The sequence below is a fragment of the Lepidochelys kempii genome, chromosome 7 (assembly GCF_965140285.1).
Source record: "Lepidochelys kempii isolate rLepKem1 chromosome 7, rLepKem1.hap1, whole genome shotgun sequence".
In the NCBI taxonomy this organism is placed as follows: domain Eukaryota; kingdom Metazoa; phylum Chordata; order Testudines; family Cheloniidae; genus Lepidochelys; species Lepidochelys kempii.
Genome location: NC_136386.1, coordinates 76,660,100 through 76,678,451, shown reverse-complemented (window position 1 = coordinate 76,678,451; position 18,352 = coordinate 76,660,100). Strand labels below are relative to the sequence as shown.

General features: G+C 42.8%; 1 protein-coding gene across 10 annotated transcripts in view; it reads left to right on the top strand.

Moving 5' to 3' along the window:
- The window catches only part of ANK3 (ankyrin 3), a 557,055-nt gene that overhangs the window by 347,967 nt on the left and 190,736 nt on the right, over positions 1-18,352 (top strand). For all 10 annotated transcript variants that reach the window (XM_073353398.2, XM_073353395.2, XM_073353406.2 and 7 more), the window contains 4 exons: positions 1,650-1,751; positions 2,202-2,300; positions 2,714-2,812; positions 10,648-10,746. In XM_073353398.2, the coding sequence (XP_073209499.2) occupies positions 1,650-1,751; positions 2,202-2,300; positions 2,714-2,812; positions 10,648-10,746 (399 nt within the window). The remainder of the gene's footprint in view (positions 1-1,649; positions 1,752-2,201; positions 2,301-2,713; positions 2,813-10,647; positions 10,747-18,352) is intronic.

Genomic DNA, 18,352 nt, shown 5'->3' with positions numbered 1-18,352 from the left:
GAACAGTCCAGCAGCGTAGCAGGGCTAAGGCAGGCTTCCTACCTGCCCTGGCTCCGCGCCGCTCTCAGAAGCGGCCAACATGTCCCTATGGCCCCGGGAGGAGTAGCGGGTCTCTGCACACTGCCTCTACCCTGAGCACAGACTCCGCAGCTCCCATTGGCCAGGAACTGTGGCCAATGGGAGTTGCAGGTATGGTGCCTGTGGGCAGAGCCAGTGCACGGAGACCCCTTTGTCCCCACGCCTAGGAGCCTCTGCCAGAAGGATGTGCCAGTCACTTTCGGGAGCTGCCCGAGGTAAGCGCCCCCCTCCTACTCCCTCTCAGAGCCCAACCCCTCACCCCCTCCTGCATCCAAACTCCCTCTCAGAGCCCACACCCTTTCCTGCACCCCAACCCCCTGCGCCCTGTGGATCCACCTCTCACACTCTGAATCCCTCGGCCCCAGCCCAGAGCCTGACCCCCCACGGCACCTTAATCCCCTACCCCAGCCCAGTGAAAGTGAGTGAGGGTGGGGGAGAGTGAGCGATGGAGGGAGCGGAAGTGCAGGACCTCAGAGAAGGAGCAGGGCAGGGGCAGGCCTTGGGGAGGGGGTGGGTCGGGGAGGGTTGGGTAAGGCAATGGTATTTCAGTTTGTGCAGTTAGACAGTTGGCAACCGTAGCAGAAGGCCTCTCAAGCCAGGGTAGGGCTGGCATTAAGGTTCTCTGCATGAGCCTTTTCTTAGTCCCCAACACAGAGGGGATATCAGAGCACATTGCACTACAAATGGAGAACAGGCACAGAAAGATGAAGCAATAGCACAAGGTCTCAGAGGAAGTCTATGGTAGAGTTGACCAGAAAATTCTGATCTCCCATTCCTCAACCAAAAGACCTCCTCTGTAGCTGTTTCATGCCACAGATAAAAACAGTGACTCTGCTATATTCAAACTTATCTCAACTGAAACATTAAACTAAGTAGGGAAGCTATATTAAAGCAATAGAGTAGGACAACTGTACTGCACCTATCAATTTTTGAAATGCTTTGTACATGTTAAAATAACCTTTACTAAAGATCCAGATGACTTTCTTGAAACATTGTCAAGTGTAATAAATAAAAGGTGACTTAAAGAAAAATTATGCAGACTATAATCAAAATATCAGATTTTAAGTACCTATACTCCCTGGAACCATAGTTTTGAATTCCAGTAGCCTCAATCCCTCTGAAGTAGATATATCGACTTCCAATGCTGTTTGGATGATGAGGGAAATCTTTCATGTGAGACTTTAATAATCATTTTGTAAAAGGAGGATGGTTGCCATGGTATGCTAACCCTGAGTCCCAATCCTTTTGTTGAGTGTGCTGGGCACCAGATGTCAACTTGGCTACTGTTCTTTTACCCCAGGCAGAACTGCCTCATTCTACCAGAATGCGCATGAAATGGACTCTTGCAGTCCTTAGGTAAAATTCCCACTGATATCAACAGATTTTCCCTAAGTAGGGACTGCAAGATTTGGCCCATGTTTGGTAAAGCAGTTTGGGCTACTTTAGTGCCATATGTAAATAATAAATATAAAATGTATTATTTTCATCTCATGAATAGATTTGATGCTAAGTGAATGTATTTCTGTATCTTGTTCTAATGACAAACTCAATTTTTCCTTTTGCCCCCCCAGTCTGATACAAACGCAAGTTACCTACGAGCTGCTCGAGCTGGCAACCTAGAAAAGGCTCTTGACTACTTAAAAACTGGAGTGGACATCAACATTTGCAATCAGGTGGTAGAATATTTTAATTAAATTTTCCTTCATTCTGTAAACTCTACTCTTGCTTTGTCTAGGTATATATTATCACTTCTTATCAATAATAACTTTCAGTTAATGTTTTGATAACTGAATCTTATTGCATATTTGCATTTCCTATACAACAAAATCCTTTAAGAAACTATATTTCACTTTCACTGGGATAACATTAAGGTGTTCAATTTTATTATGCATTCTATTTGTATTACACTAGTGTTTGTGCTAATGTGTCCTATTTAATGCCGTTAAGCCTCTGTAGTCCAGCTGAACATTTATTGCTTCCTATAACCAAGTAGTTAAAATGCTCATTTGAAAATAGCTTCTTCAGAAGATAATCAGAATGGAATGTAATCCTTTGGTCTCATGATAGATTGTTTGCTGCACTAAACAACCTGTATCAGTCTTTCCCTTTCCATTTTTTATCAGAATGGGTTGAACGCACTCCATCTTGCTTCCAAAGAAGGTCATGTAGAAGTTGTTTCAGAACTGATAAAGCGAGGTGCCAATGTGGATGCAGCAACAAAGGTCAGTAGTTCCTATCTAGCTGTTCTACTGTTTGCCCAGATTCCATGTAAGCAAAGTGTCAACCAATTGATTGCAGGCATTATTATAGCAGTTTAAGGAATTAAATATTTTCTCCTGATGATGTGACTCTCAAGAATTTTTCAACACACATCTCGTAGGTTATAATAAACGTCGCAGGTTACTAGTGAGGATGTTAGGTCACAAAAATTATAGAACACTGTCTTACTTTGTTTTGTGGAGATATATTAAAATATATTTAACAATAGAAATATTGTATGAAGCGTGTATTAGTAGCTGAAAATATATTTCAGAATGGGCCGTGGGGTCGACATGCTTAATCACATTTTCAACTGTAAATTTCTATTAGTTTTACTTTTAAACACATTTCACATTTCATCCCTCTCTAATTTCAGAAAGGAAACACAGCACTGCACATAGCATCTCTGGCTGGACAGACAGCAGTTGTTAAAGTGTTGGTTACAAATAAGGCCAATGTCAATGCACAGTCTCAGGTAAAGTTACTGAACTTTACTAAGAATGTTACTGAACCAAAAAAAAAAAAAAGGTCATTATGTCGGTGTCTTTCTCCTTTTTTAAACTGTAACATTATTAGGGTGTGTAAGACAGCTTTGTTGGCATTAATGATGGCTCTGGAGAAGTGGGAGATTGATAGAGCAAGTAAAATTAGGAATGAGCAAAATCATTAAGGTAAAAGAAGAGCTGTTCTTCTTTTAATCAGCTTCCCCACCCCGAGCTATTGTCTTTTATGGCAAGCAAATGCCTGGATGAACATACCATCTCCTTGGCCCAAGGCTATTCTTGCTGGTGGCTAGCCCAACACACAGAAGATGAGGAAGATGATTTAATGTGCTTTCCAATCTCTGTCTTTCGAGGAAAGCTGTTTGGGGATTTGAAGGGTGTCTCCTGAATTCTTTGATGGCTTTATTTAGCCTTTTCAATTTTATGTTAAATGTTGGGAAAACCCTATTTTGAAATTAAATTACAGTAATTTTCTATTTCAAGCTGTATGTATTCTGTGCAGATGATCAATGAGAATGAGAAAATCTTGATTGTGAAATCCAGTGTTGTTTATAACTGTGCTGAAAAGTGTCATGTAATATGGAGCACAGCAAAGCACTTCACCCTTCATCTTAAGATCTGCCCTCCAGTAGTGTCCTACTAAATGCACTGTTACCTGGCCAGAATAGATAATGAAAAACCAGAGTTGGTAGAGAACTCCTGGTTCAAAGGAAATATATCCTATTTCAAAGTAATCTACTGTTACAGCCCTAAAGGGTTACCTTGCTTTTTCTTTATAACTTTTATCAGGAAGTACTATTGGAATATGCAGAAATAAAACACTTTTTTGAATTAATATGAAGGTCAGCTATAGAAAACTGAAAGAAAAGAAAGATTGTGTTTGTTAAAGGGATATGTTAAATATCATGTATTTTTAAGAATCACATTTCTTTCCCTGTGTTTTTTAGCATATTAAGGTTGAAAGAATTAAAAAAATCTGATTTACTTCTCTCCATTGGTGCTGCTTGTTTACCACATGCATTTCACTCAGCTTGGACCAAAAAAAAAAAAAAAGTTTCAAATTCTGGTTCTTGTCCATTAGCCAAATTCTGCAGTGTTTGGTTTCCAAACAATGCAGAAGAGTGTTCAAATCCAAACAGAACAAAAAATTGTTGAGAGAATTTTTCTTAAAAAAAAAAAATCTAATGGTTTTTCTGTTGAAGGTAGAATGTTACGCTGTAAAAACACCCTTTTGTGGGTTCGGTCCTGGGAACAATTTGACGAGGGAAGCACCTATCAGAACCTCAAAGGGCTCTACCCTGATGGGCAAAAGAAGGGTGCTTTCTGGAATTTTCTTACTTCAGTTGAATTAGGTTAGCATGACTGAAAAGCCCTCTTAACTCTCATTTATTGTAAAGCTTTAGATCATTTGAACTGGTTGTGCTGTAGCCTAGACTCCCCCTTAGGTCTTGTCAAGACTAGGATTTAAAGGTGTTGTTAGCTAACACATGCTAACAAACACATTTAAAAAGTGATTGTGTAGGCACTGCACTTAACATGTGCTAAACAGGCCAACATGTGCTAACATGTCTTAAAGGCCTTGTTTTCACTAGCAGAAAAATGGTATTTATCATGTGTTAGCTCACACTACTGTTTACCCTGAACTTCTAACACATGTTTAAGTTATGACTGCCTTGTCCAAACACACTAGGATTTTACCACATGCTAGTTACCGTGTATTAGCTAACACACGGTAAAAACCAAAACAAAGCAAAACTCTTTTTTTCGTAGTTTGGATATACCCAAGAACCTTTGTTGGCATAAAATGCACACTGATAGGGTGGTGCAGAATTCATCCTACTTTCTCTCGCTCAACAGCCCATTCAGTTCCCTCAGCTGAAGTGGAAGAACATCCCCTCTAGTTTTCTGGAGATTCTCTGCCTCTGCGATTTCATCCCCTAGCACCTCAGCTGCCCTCTGTGGTAACCAGGCATTGGGGATGGAGACTACTGAAGTCTGCCCTGGGAAGGAGGTTTGAATCAATGGATGTGTGGTTCCTACACAAATACCCAAGAGTGGGGATGACCTGTGGGGATTCAGCTCCTGTGTTTGCTGAGCCCCAATGGTCCTTAGCGCTCTATGCCACAAACTGCCCCTAGCCAAGGTTTAATCCTGGATTTGAGCACCAGTTGTAACACATTCCTTTATATTGTCTAGAACTTGATTTTAACATTCTGCTGAATTTAGCAGCCTTCGAGTATGAACGTTCAAAGATTTATTTTTCCTGATGCTGACCCTGCTTTTTGTGAGCTTGGCTCTTCCTCTTTCCCTGAAGGCAACAGCTGTCTCCTGCTGACAGAGCCAGCTTTGGGCACACAGGAAAGTAAGGCCTCTGTAAATCAAATCTTCATATTCTTAAAAAAAAAAAAAAAAAAAAGAACATTTACCTTTGTCTGTCCTTTGCATTTGTTCACAAGGGGTATTTATTACCCATGGAAGAGTAGAAGTTAACTTTAGGCTGTGGCCCTAGTGGCTGCTTCAGTATCTTAAAGATTTTTTTTTTAAAAAAAAGATTATGGATTCTCTGTGGCACAATCTGAGAATTGTGATAAATTGAGGATATCCAGGAGAGTTCTCTTCCACCTTCCAATGCTGATAGTACTTGGCTCTGCCCAATTTCACCCTTTCATTATTTAACTAAAAAGGAGAACAGGCTTCTGCTTGCACTTGAAATTCAGATTTAAAACATTCTAGCCCAACAGTTTTTGAGTTTCTTAAGGTGGAACTAAATCAATAAATAGCTGTAATAATAATAATAGCTGTACTGTTTGAAAGGAATGGAGAGAAATTGGCACACGCTCTCTGTGTACTTTGAATTAGACTACCAAATAATAAGTGATAACTTGATATCACTTGCCCTGGTGAATTTTTTCTGGACCTTTTTGTGTCTTTTCATTAAGCAGAATTAATTGTGTGCTAACTGATTTCTCAGGCTCTGACTCAGGAAAGTAGTGAAGCACCTGTTTAACTTTAACTATTGACTCCAGTAGGTTATAAACACCTACTTAAGTGCTGTCCTCAATAGTGATTATTTTCCTGAGTTGGATCAAAATATCAAAATACCCAAACATTAACGACTATGCAGACTACACTGGCCACGTAAATTTGTGCTTGACCTCAACTTTGTTCTGCTAAACATCTCATAGATAGAAATACTTCTCTTGGGCAAGAAGAACCACCTCAAATTCAGCTCCATCACTTTTATATCTGTCCTTATCTCCAACTTCCTGTTTGTCTCCATTGTCCATATGCTTTGCATTCTGGACAGTGAAGTTTCCTTGTCCCACCACATATTCTTTGTCTGAACATGCACCATAGGCCACTATCTTATTTCCACATTGGTCAAAATCTTCATCCATGCCTGCTCTTTTGTTACCATGACTATTATAATTCGCTTCTACATGGCTTCCCTTAACCCTCCAGAGTCCAGAATTTTGCTGCCCACTTGCTTACACAAATAAATGTCGACATTTTTCCCAATTCCACTGAGTGTCTTCATTGTCTTCCTGTATTTGTGAGATCCAGCTTAAAAATTCCTGAACTTGTTTTTGTTTTAGTCTTCTTGAGAGACTTGTCCTTCTTTGCTCCCTTCCCTGCTCCTTCCTCTCTTCCTGCTCTTTGTGCCTTCATACAGTCTTGCCAGTCCTGATGTCCTCCCGCTAGAGTTCTTGACAGATGGGAGAGCCTTCCTGTACCTCCCTACTTCTTTGCATCACTACTGTTTAAAAATGCCAGCTGAAACCTATCTTTTCTGTTTTGTCTGCATCTCTTAATTTTCCTCTTCCTTGGTTGTTGTAATTTATTTTCGCTTTATAACTGTTATTAGTTAACTCTCTATTTGGGGATACAGACTATGAAAGGCAGCGTGATACAAAAGAAGGGTCTACTTCTACTCCCACTGAAATCAATTGCAAACATCCCACTGAAATCAGTGGAAACAAATCAGGCCGTAACGCTGTGTTTATTATATAGCTTCCTCGTGTCCCCCAGCCCCAAATTAACTCCAAATCTGTTTGTTTCAGACACTAGCTCTGTTCACAGAAATGAATAATAAACACTTGTTAGCACTAGTATCTTGCTATCCAGAATGTTCTTTGGAACCTGACTGCCATTCAGTTTCACATAACATTCAAGTTCTAAAGTTCTAAGTATGTGTACACATCTGCTCCCTCTCTCCCTTTCCTGTGGGTTTTCTCCACATCTTCCCCACCCCTACCACCATCATGTGGCCTCCCTCCCCAGCGACTGACCCTCAAGCTTCCAGCTCCTTTCTGCCCTGTGACTCCTCTGAGGACTTTAGAGCTTCCAATGCCATGACTCCTTCAGCACTCCTAAAACAGCTTTGATGTCCTAGGAGGAGAAGTATCTTCTCTAGTAATGTTAAAATATATGGTCTCTTTGGGACCAGTATCACTCCCTCCAAATTTCTCTCATACTTTGTGTCCTCCCCTTCTACAAGTTCTCCAGAGTACATTAAACACAGTATTTGAATAGAACTACCAAGCTCCAGCTCAGATACAGAACCTGCACATGTTGCCATTGACAGAGTTGAGAACCCACTTATTGCTACCACTACTTCTGGTAGGTGGGAGTGTAGCGTGGGATGGAGCTTGAAGCCTCTGGGAAGTTCACAGGAAGAGTAAGGACTAAAGAGACCATGGAAGAGAGGGAAGTTTGGGGACAGCCATATCCTAAGCACAGATCTTCGTTCCCAGCCTGAACAAACATCCTGGACATGAGGACCTGTGTGCACCCCTGTTAAACACTAGACCAGGGGTAGGCAAACGTTTTGGGCTGTGGGCCACATCGGGTTTCCAAAATTATATGGAGGGCCAGTTAGGGGAGACTGTGCCTCCCCAGACAGCCAGGCATGGCCCGGCCCCTGACCCCTATCCAACCCCCCCTCCCCACTTCTCGCCCCCAGATGACCCCCCCGGGACTCTTACCCCATCCAACCACCCCTGTTCCCTGTCCACTGATGACCCCCCAGGGACTCCTGCCCCATCCACCACCCCCTTCTCCCTGTCCCCTGACTGCCCCCGGACTCCCCACCCCTGACTGCCCCCCACTGCCCCATCCAACTCCTCCTCTCATTCCAGATTGCCCTCCCGGGACCCCTGCCCCATCCAACTACCCCTTCTCCCTGTCCCCTGACCTCTCCTGGAATCCCTGCCCCGACTGCCCCCCGCCGCCCCATCTAACCCCCCCTCTCCTTCCTGACTGCCCCCCAGGACCCCTGCCCCCATTCAACCCCCCTGTTCCCTGCCCTCTGACCACCCTGACACCTATCCACACCCCCGGCCCCTGACCACCCCCTCAATCTCCTCTGCCTTCTATCCAACCCCACCTGTTCCCTGCCCCCTTACCGCGCTGCCTGGAGCGCCGGTGGCTGGCGGCTCTATAGCTACGCCGCCGCACAGCACAGAGCACGGGTCAGGCCGGGCTCTGTAGCTGCGCTGCCCCGGGAGCTCGCAGCCCCTCAGCCCAGAGCATTGCGCCGGCGGCACAGTGAGCTGAGGCTGCGGGGGTGGGGGAATAGCGGGAGAGGGCGAATAGCCTCCCAGGCCAGGAGCTCCGGGGCCAGGCAGGAGGGTACCATGGACCGGATGTGGCCCGCGGGCCGTAGTTTGCCCACCTCTGCGCTAGACAGAGACTGAGTCAGTATGCTGTTTAAATGCAAATAAAGTTTTGTTTTATTTTAGGCTACATGATGGGAATTTTGAAAGGCCTACTCAAAGTCTCCTCTTTTATTTTCTTTGCACTATTCTTAATATTGTTTGTGCTTAGTGGTTGTGGTCCTCTCAAATCTTTACTGTACCTAAGCGGACATCGACATTTTTGGCCATCGGAGTTGCTTAAAGTAACTAATTCAGCTATAATTTGCCCAAAGAAGAAAGGGAAGGATGATTCTTCAGATCCAATAGTCAGATGAAGAGCTACAGTGAAATGACACAGATGTGAGCCAGTAGCCTAATAGCTTTTATTTATGTAATGTATTCCTGTAATGTCAGTCACTTCTCTCCACCACTTTTGTGATAGTATAGTTTGTGTTGGCTTTCATTCCCAGTCCCAGACTGAAGTGGTGCAATTGTACATTTAAAGCATCTCTTCGCTCTGAGGGCCCAAATCCGGGAACCTGTTTGAGTCAGCACTTTTACCAGTAAAGTGCACGATCCTTCCAGATCATTTCGTATTAAAATGAAAACAGTTACAGTAATACATGGTGAGCTGCATCATGCCACTTACAAGTCTGGGTAACCTGAGAGGAAATGGGAAACACACAATCCACCTGAGGTCATTTCAAAGGACAGTGGTCTCAGTGTGAAATATATACACACATAATAATAGGTCAGAGGAAGGAAGGAAAGATTGTTGATCTTAATTATGTTGTTGTTTTTATTTATGCAATAGGAATTCATTTTGCAACCCTTTGATAGTTGCTTAAAATGCAGGATGTGACATTTTTGAGTAACCAGTAGGTAGTTTAAAGAGATTAAATCTTTCCTGTTTTGCAGTATAATTAAGGCTATCTCAACCTAAGCCACTTCAAAATGCAAATCAGCAGGCTTGTTAAGTTGCGTTACAGGTGGCTTGAGCACAGCACAGCTATTTTTTAAACCCATTAGGCCATTTTATTTTTATGAGTAGAATTACTGATGCTATGGATTTTGCAAATCCATGTAATGTTAGAGACTTGGAGAAAAATCATACAAGGGTTTAATGTTAATCTCCAAAGCAAAGTACTATGGAATGTACAAAAGTACAAAATGGAATAACCCTCCCACCCCACCCCCAGGCCCCTGAAATATTGTGTTCCTCATTATTGGAGCACTGACAGAAGTGTTGATTGTAAAAGGAGACTCACTCGCCTAAGCATTGTTGGTTAGAAACTCACTCATCCGATGAAGTGAGCTGTAGCTCACGAAAACTTATGCTCAAATAAATTTGTTAGTCTCTAAGGTGCCACAAGTACTCCTTTTCTTTTTACTCATCTTAGTAGTATTGTTGAATTAGTTTGAAATGTGCAGACTGGGTATTCTATTGATTGAAGTCACTCACTCAGTTGTAATCTGAGGAACAGCTTTAACTTGTTCGGAAATGCTGAAGAAATCCCTATTTAAGATCACTAAGTCTTGCTGACTCTGAGATCTCATGGTACCTATAAAGAGATAACTGGTTGAGCACAGGGACAGTCCCCCTTCTTTCAATTGTTTGAAGAGAGAAATCATAGGAAAATCTGAAGTCTTTAGGAGAAAAGGGATGGACACACATACAGACAATTTAAAAAAATGGGAAGATGATCAAAAATTGCCCTAATTTTCCAAAGGGTCATTGCCCCCAGGATCCCCTTGAGATGTGTATCATATTTTCCTGCCCACTTTGGCCCTCTATCCAGAATGGTTTTGCCTGGATACTTTGATTTTAATCTTCTATATTCACATTTGAAAGAAAGGGAAAACATTCCCAGCTGGCTGTAAGGAGTTCACTTAGACAAACCTATCCAGTCGAGAGCTTACATCATGCCCCCTGTCTACAGTATTGTAGCATCTGAAACCTTCTCCTATTCCCACTGAAGTCAATGGAGGTTTTGCCATTAACTTCTATATGGGCAGAAGCAGTGCTATTCTTACCCATTGAGCTGAGCGCAGCAGATCTTTGGTATTCAAGGCATATTTGTGGAAGGCATGGATTATGAATGGTATGTAATAAACTCTATTGTTTTAGCACACTACAGACAATATTTATACAATATGTTTTTCTATTTCAGAATGGTTTCACGCCATTGTATATGGCAGCCCAAGAAAATCACCTGGACGTTGTTAAGTTTCTTCTTGACAATGGTGCAAGTCAGAGCCTTGCTACTGAGGTAAAATATCAAGTTTTGCTTCATATAAATAAAGTTTAATGTACTTCAAAGGATTTTCTCACCAGCTTTTACAAATGGAGTTTTGCATCAGTCCTTCACAGAGAGAATTACAAACTAATAAAATGCTCCCTCTAGGAATCTTATTAATGAATTTTGAGCTATTGACTTTTTCATTGTTTTTAATCATTTATAATAGTTAAGGCCCAGATTTTTAAATGTATTTAGGTGTTGCAATGCTGGGTGCAGCAACACCTAACTATCTTTAAAAATCTGTGCCTTAGTCTTTAACAATAAATATAAATAATCACACTATAATAATGACATTGAATAAAGAATTTTTAATAGATTGATCATTGTAATCATAGGTAGTGGACAAATTATTAGAGTAGAGGGTTGGGGATCAGGCAACAAGAGTTCTCTATCTGACTTGCTTAACCATGAGCAAGTTCCTAACCTTTCGGTGTCCTTTTTTCTGTCACTAAAAGGGAGATAATACTAACCTCATTATGAGTACCTGAAAGTGTAAAATATTCATAGTCATAGCAGTAGCAGAAATATTCATATACTTTAAATACAATTCACTGAAATCTCCTTTACAAACAATTTTTTTCAAATGTCTCAAATTTAGCTATGAGTGCCAATTTGAATGTTTGTTCTTTCTATAATTTCATAATACACTCTGCTGCTGTTAAATTTTAATTTTATGCGGGAAATTGTTTTAAAAAAACAATCTAGGTTTTAGAAGACTGTAAAAAACAGTTAAGTGGCTTCCATGTAAAACTAGTTTATTGTACCAGCATGTATTAAAATGTGTACTAATGTCTATGCTGTATTTAAGTAAAACTTTTCACTTTTTTTCTTCTGAAGTCAACACTACAGAAAACAAAATTAATTTCTAATGGATTGAAATTGTTTCAAAACTTAATAGCAATTAGTTTATAATTAAGGTTCCATTTTAGCAAACTTCCTTTTTACAGAAATTTGTATAAGATTACTAAAACCCCCAAACATTGAAGTTAAAGCTTTTACATACTATAAATAGAGCTGATCAAAAGTTGGAATTTTTATTTTGTGGGAAGTGTGAAAGTTCTGAGATTCCCCCAGGGTTTCCAGGGTCTGGTTTTGTGGATGGATCCTGTGCGCCAAGTCGCAATGCCACTCACTGAAATTTGGCTTGGCCACCCTCCACTCCCCCCTTGATGGAGGGTTGGCCGTACCAAGCCTGAGGTGTGTGGCACTGCATCCTGGCACTTCCCCCCACCCCCACCCCTTTCTACCATAACCAACAAACCATCAGAAGGCTTGTAGCACCCTGCCCTCCCCCTCACCCCTCCCGCAAAGTCTGGTGCCCCAACAGTGTATAACCACTGTTATCTGGGGTATTTGGGGGGCGGGGGCGGGGCAGGGAGGTCTGCACACTGAAGCTTGCCTAGGGCAACAAATTGTCTTGAGAGGCGTCTACCTAGAAACTTGAGCTGCCCAGCAGCTCAGGAAGCAAGTTGGCAGGACTGCAGGTAGAGTTTCATCAGATGTTCAATGAAACTGATGTGTTTCCACAAGAGGCTAAATCAGCATTTTGAAAATATGTCTATAAAATTATACATACATATTCCTTTCTAGCTGTTATGTATCTGCTTGCTTTCTTGACCTTACCATGTGAGTGTAGTTTCAAATAGATTTGGGGGAAATTTTATTATATAGTACCATCTAATTTCACCCCAGGAGAATGGAATTACACAAGTGATTAATATAGCCCTAGCACTTGTGTATGTATATCTTTGCTTTTATTAAGGTTTTAATATGTCTATTTTCTTTTATCACTTATATTGTTATATTCTTTGGTACCAAATTATCACCACATAACAAATGTTAATCAAAAATAAAACCTTTAAACTGTTTTGTTTTTATCTTAAAATAACTGACAAAGAGACAACTGTTTTCTTTAACTTTTGTTGTTATTGTTAAAGTGTAGCTCCTACTTCCAGAACAGATGACATATAGATAGTTACTTGCAATTGCAGTTTGTGGGTCACATCTTCAGATGGCACATGGTGGAAATGCATTCATGTCCGTGGTAATATTCTCAATCATAGTTTACTTGTCAGTATTACAGTAATCACTTTTTCTTCTTCAAGTGCTGGTCTCTGTGTGTATTCCACTGAGGGTACGCATGTGCTCCATGTGTCCAGAGCCAGAGAATTTTGAAAGTAGTGTCTGTTGGTCCTCAATGCGCCTTGGCTCTCCTTGTGCCTCCAACCGAGGAGATAAAGGGTGGGGCGGACTGACCCCCTCTTCAATTCCTTCTCACTGCTGCATGGGCTGGGCTGGAAACTTCAGTGTCCGAAGGTTCAGCTTGTTTATCTGTGGCAAATATATTTAGATATCTGTAAATAGTTTTTATAGTCTAGATAATTAAAGTTTTTATCTGTTAGTTTTACTGTTACACAGGTAGTTTCCCCAACCTGGAGAGAACCCCCACCCACTGTACCCAATTTGGATAATGAGCTATGCCCAGGATTCCAGGCTTCAAAATTTGTGCTTCCTGCCTGCAATCTTTCTCAATCAGTGACAACCACCAACGCTGTTTGTACTGCCTCAAGAAAGCCCACATTGCAGCAAGGTGCAGCATCTGCTGTTTGTTCCCCAGTTGTACCAGGGAAAGGTGGGAACTTTGCCTTAGGAAGTCCCTGATGGAAAAGGCCATGAAGCCTAAATCAGACCCAGGCAGGGGGACCTGCCTCTGCCCTGTACACCAGTCTGACTCAGCAAGGAGTGTGCATCCTGCCACAAGGTCTGAATCAGGAGTGAAGCAGTCTACCCCCACAGATTCCTTGGTGGGGTCTTGTTGGGAGAGCAGGGAGCATTCTCATAAGCCTGAAGCTGTCTTCCTCCAAATGCACTTTGAAGAAGTCTTTTCTAGCCATTCCTAAACCAGGCACTAGCTCAGCCCAAGAGAACTTAATACATTTTAAGTCTCAGAGGCATGATAAGAAAGCTCACAAGTCTAGTGCTCAACTGCCTCTGGTTTGTGATCTGGGGGTATTGGTGGTTCCAGTACCTCCCAAGCACAAACCCTAGCACCAGCTGGCACCAATGACAACCTGTCCACAAAAGCATCAGTTACCCACAGTTCCATCTTTGTCTTCAATGGCTGTGACTCAGAATCTCTACACCGGATTTGGTGGTTCGGGCACACAAGACCCCTCTCACTCCAGAAACAGCCAGGACCTATGCTCCTCCTGAGGACATCTTCACTCTCCCAGAGTCTCCCATTCCTTCAGGTCTCTTCCTTTTGAGAGAGGTTCTGACTCCATCAGGGGAGCTGGCTTTTGGAAGGAATTTGTTTTCCATTCCATCTTTGGGCTATGATTTCCCTCCAGTGCCTTTGTCGGTACTGCCGTTGGAACTGGAATCAGTTTTCTCCTCATCAGGAAATTCTGAACTGCCCAATGAAACATTATGCCTTCCTTCTCCAAGACTCACCTTCCTGGTCAGAAGACCTGAGGCAACTTGGGACCAACCTTCACCTCATCCACCCTGGAACTGTTAGCACGTCATACCTTGGGACTACTGCAACCCCTGTTCAGTCCATCCTATTATCCGTACTATTGTCTATGCTGGGGCCCATGGGACCAGTACTATCCCATAGAGTCAGTCTGGTCTGCTAGGGAGTCTCCCCTTTTGTCTCCTTTGAGGTGACCACTGGCACTGTTCCCAGATCCTACTGAGAAGGAGGAGGACAAGAAGTATACGTCGGACCTGGCGGTTTGACCAGATCCAATGGGATTGCTGTCTTCATTGCCAGATGAGGCAGTAACTCCAAGGTCTCCATCCCACCTTGATGATTACAAGGAATTCCAGGATCTCCTTCGCAGAATTGCAGGGGAGCTTCAGATTCTTCTTGATGAGATTTACAATCCTAAACACAAGCTCCTGAACATCCTTCAGTACTCCAACTCCAGTAGAATTGAGCTCCAGTTAACAAAGCCATCCTGGAGCCCACTGGGATAGTCTGGCATACCCCAGCTGCCTGTGCTCCTACCCCTAAAAAGACAGGGAAACGGCACTATGTCCCAACCAAGAGGGCAGAATGGTGGTCTAAGCTGCCACAAAGAGATCTAGGCAGCAACACCCCAATCTACCCTGGTTAAAAAAGATGGCAAGCATCTCGACTTGTTGGGAAGGAACATCTTTTCTTTCCCTGTCTTCTGGTTCAGGATAGCCAATTACCAAGCACTACTGGCTAAGTACAAGTCCCTGAGCTATTATAAATTTGTGGACTTTATTGACCATCTCTCCCACAGCAGGACAGAGCTAGTTTCCAGGCTCTCATAGAGGAAGGCAAAATTGTTGCCAGGACCACTCTCCAATCAGCAGTAGATGCGGCTGATGCATCTTCCAGGACAATGACTACTGCAGTTGTGATTTGCTAGGAGTTGTGGCTGCAGCAGGTTCCTCATGCCAATCCCAGACCTCAGCTGAACATTATTTTTGATGGGAGCTTGAAAGCAGCGAACCACTGAATGCAACAGCTCATTACTCCCACGCACCCTTTGGGGAACATCTAGCATTCTTTATCAACATCTGGAGTGCAGTAACAACAGACAAATGAGTGCTCAGTGTCATCCATTCTGGCTATAGAGTTTGCATCCATATCCCCTCCAAAACCCCTTTCCCCATCTCCTCTACACAGCCACTCTCATGAGAACATTGTCAAACAAGAAATGCAATCTCTCTTACATTGGGGAGCAATACTGCAGGTTTCTGTTCAGTATCAAGAGAAGGGTTTTACTCAACAAATTTCCTAATCTCCAAAAAGAAAGGTGGTTGGAGAGCCATTCTGAACCTCTGCTATCTCAAAACCGTTTTTGCAAATTCAAGTTTTGTATGGTCACATTGGCATCTATAATTCCATCCCTGGAAAAAGATGTGGTTTACAGTTCTCAACATGAAGGATCTCTACTTTCATGTGGAAATTTATCTCACTGATGCTTTCCAAGATTCATTGTTGGCTCCGACCTCGTTCAGGACAGGGTACTCCCTTTTGGCGTTGCTGTTGCCCCCAGGGTCTTTACCAAGATGTTCTCTGTCATAGCAGCCTATGTCAAGAGGCCAAGGTTTCATCATCTTCCCCTACCTCAAGGATTGTCTTCCTGTCATCAGGTTGCACCAAGGTTGCATTATCAGGCGTCAACTTGGATAATGCTACAACTCATGTTCTCTGGGGGTCAGTGTAAACATCAAAAAATCCATTCTCACCCCTACACAGACTTTGCACTTCATTGGGGCAGCCTTAAATTCCATCATGACGAGGGCTTACTTTCTAAGAGAGAGGTTTCAGGCTATGAACTTATCATAGACCAGATCATAACAAACCCCAGAGTGATTGTCAAGATCTCTCTCTCTCTCTCTCTCCCTCCCAGCCCATATGGCCTCATTCACTTACATCATGCTTTCTACAAGATTCCATCTTTGTTTCCTACAAGCATGGCTTCAAACTGTGTACTAGCCAAACTGACAGTCCATTAGCACCATAGTGACTGTCCCACCAAAGTGGTATCATGGAGGAAGAATCCCTGTCAGGTTTGCATCGACTTTCCTTTCCTCGCCTCTGTTCAGACAGGATGATCATTACTGATGCATCCCTGTTGTGTTGGGGAGCTCACATGGACAACCATACAGTGCAAGGCACCTAAGTATCTTGACCACCCAGGATACACATTAATGTTCTAGAGTTAAGAGCAGTTTGAAGGACTTGGAAAATCTTTCTCCCATTCATTCAAGGTCACCATGACCTCGTAACATCAGACAACTTTACAACCATCGTTTACATCAACAAACAGGGAGGAGTGAGATCCAACCCCGTGTGCAGAAGCAGTCAGTCTATGGAACTGGTGCATTGGCTATCAGATTACCCTGTTGGCAGTCTACCTCCCAGGAAACCAGAATATGCTAGAGGACTCGCTCAACAAATGCTTTACAGTTGATCATGAGTGGGAGCTTCATGACTCCGTGGTAAAAAAAATATGTTTGCTTTTTGAGGGACACCCATCAAGCAGCTGTTCACCTCCCAAACAAATGGGAAGTGCAACATACGCTGTTCCAGAGAAGCCCTGGGTCACCACCACAGTGCAATACTCTATTCCTTCTCTGGTCAAATCATCTGAACTATGCCTTCCCTCCACTATCATGCCTGTCTCGAGTTTTGTGCAAGATATCACAAGATAGGGCATGAGCTACTTCCATTGCCCCCAACTGGCCCAGACAGTTTTGGTTTCCAAGCCTACTACACATGTTGTCTTGGGCACTTATTCCTGTGTTTCTCAATCCATGACTCAGGTGAGTGACAAGATCAAGCATCCCAACCCATGACTGTTTCATCTCAGAGCCTGTTTTTTGGATGGGCATTGTTTTTTGGATGGGCATGGGGGGTGGGAGGGATAGCTCAGTGGTTTGAGCATTGGCCTGCTAAACCCAGGGTTGTGAGTTCAATCCTTGAGGGGGCCATTTAGGGATCTGGGGCAACAATTGGGCATTGGTCCTGCTTTGAGCAGGGGGTTGGACTAGATGACCTCCTGAGGTCCCTTCCAACCCTGATATTCTATGATTCTATGATTCCTTAGAGCAATCATGTTGTGAAGCTGTACAAAACAACTTTTCTAATAGTAGGAAGGATTCCACAAGGAAATGTTACCTAGCCAAATGGAAGCATTTCTCTATCTGGGCGCATCAAAGACCTTCACTGGGCAGTTAATCAGTGCTTATCATCTGCCTTCTCAGGACTACTTGATCTTCACACACCCTCTGACTAGCAGATTGTGCAAAGACCTAATCGCAACCTTTCCACCTATTAAAGAAAATCCTACCTCTCAATGGGACTTGAACCTTGTTCTCTCAGTACTCACTAAGCCTCTTTTTGAACCATTAGCTTCTTGCTCCATGTCTCTCCTATCCATGAAGGTCACATTCCTGGTAACTATCACCTCAGCAAAGAGGGTTGGTGAGCCTGGGGCATTGATGGTGAATCTTCCTGATATTTCATAAGGACAAGGTTTCATTATGTTTAGATCCTAAATTCACCCCCAAAGCAGTCTCTGAATCAGTCTATCCACTTACCTATGTTCTTCATAAAACCTCATGCATCCTCAGAAGAAAGGAGGCTCATTCCCTCAATGTTCAGTGGACCTTAGCCTTTTATCTGCAGAGAACGAAAAAAATCAGGAAATCCCCTAGAATATTTGTCACAATTGCGGAAAGGGTCAGGCTATATTATCTCAAAGAGTCTTGAAATGGGTCTCAGTCTGTATTTTGCTCTATCAGCTGTCTAGTCTTCCCCCTCCTTATGGGGTAAGAACTCATTCCACAGTAATGTAAGGAACAACTCTACTTGATATTCGTAAGGGAGCTACGGGGAGGTCGGTCCACATGTTTGCTAGACACTGTGCCTTGGTATAGGACTCCTCTGCTGATGCATCTTTTGGAACAGCAATCCTTAGTTAGGTTTCAGAGTAGCAGCCGTGTTAGTCTGTATTCGCAAAAAGCAAAGGAGTGCTTGTGGCAACTTAGAGACTAACCAATTTATTTGAGCATAAGCATCTGAGGAAGT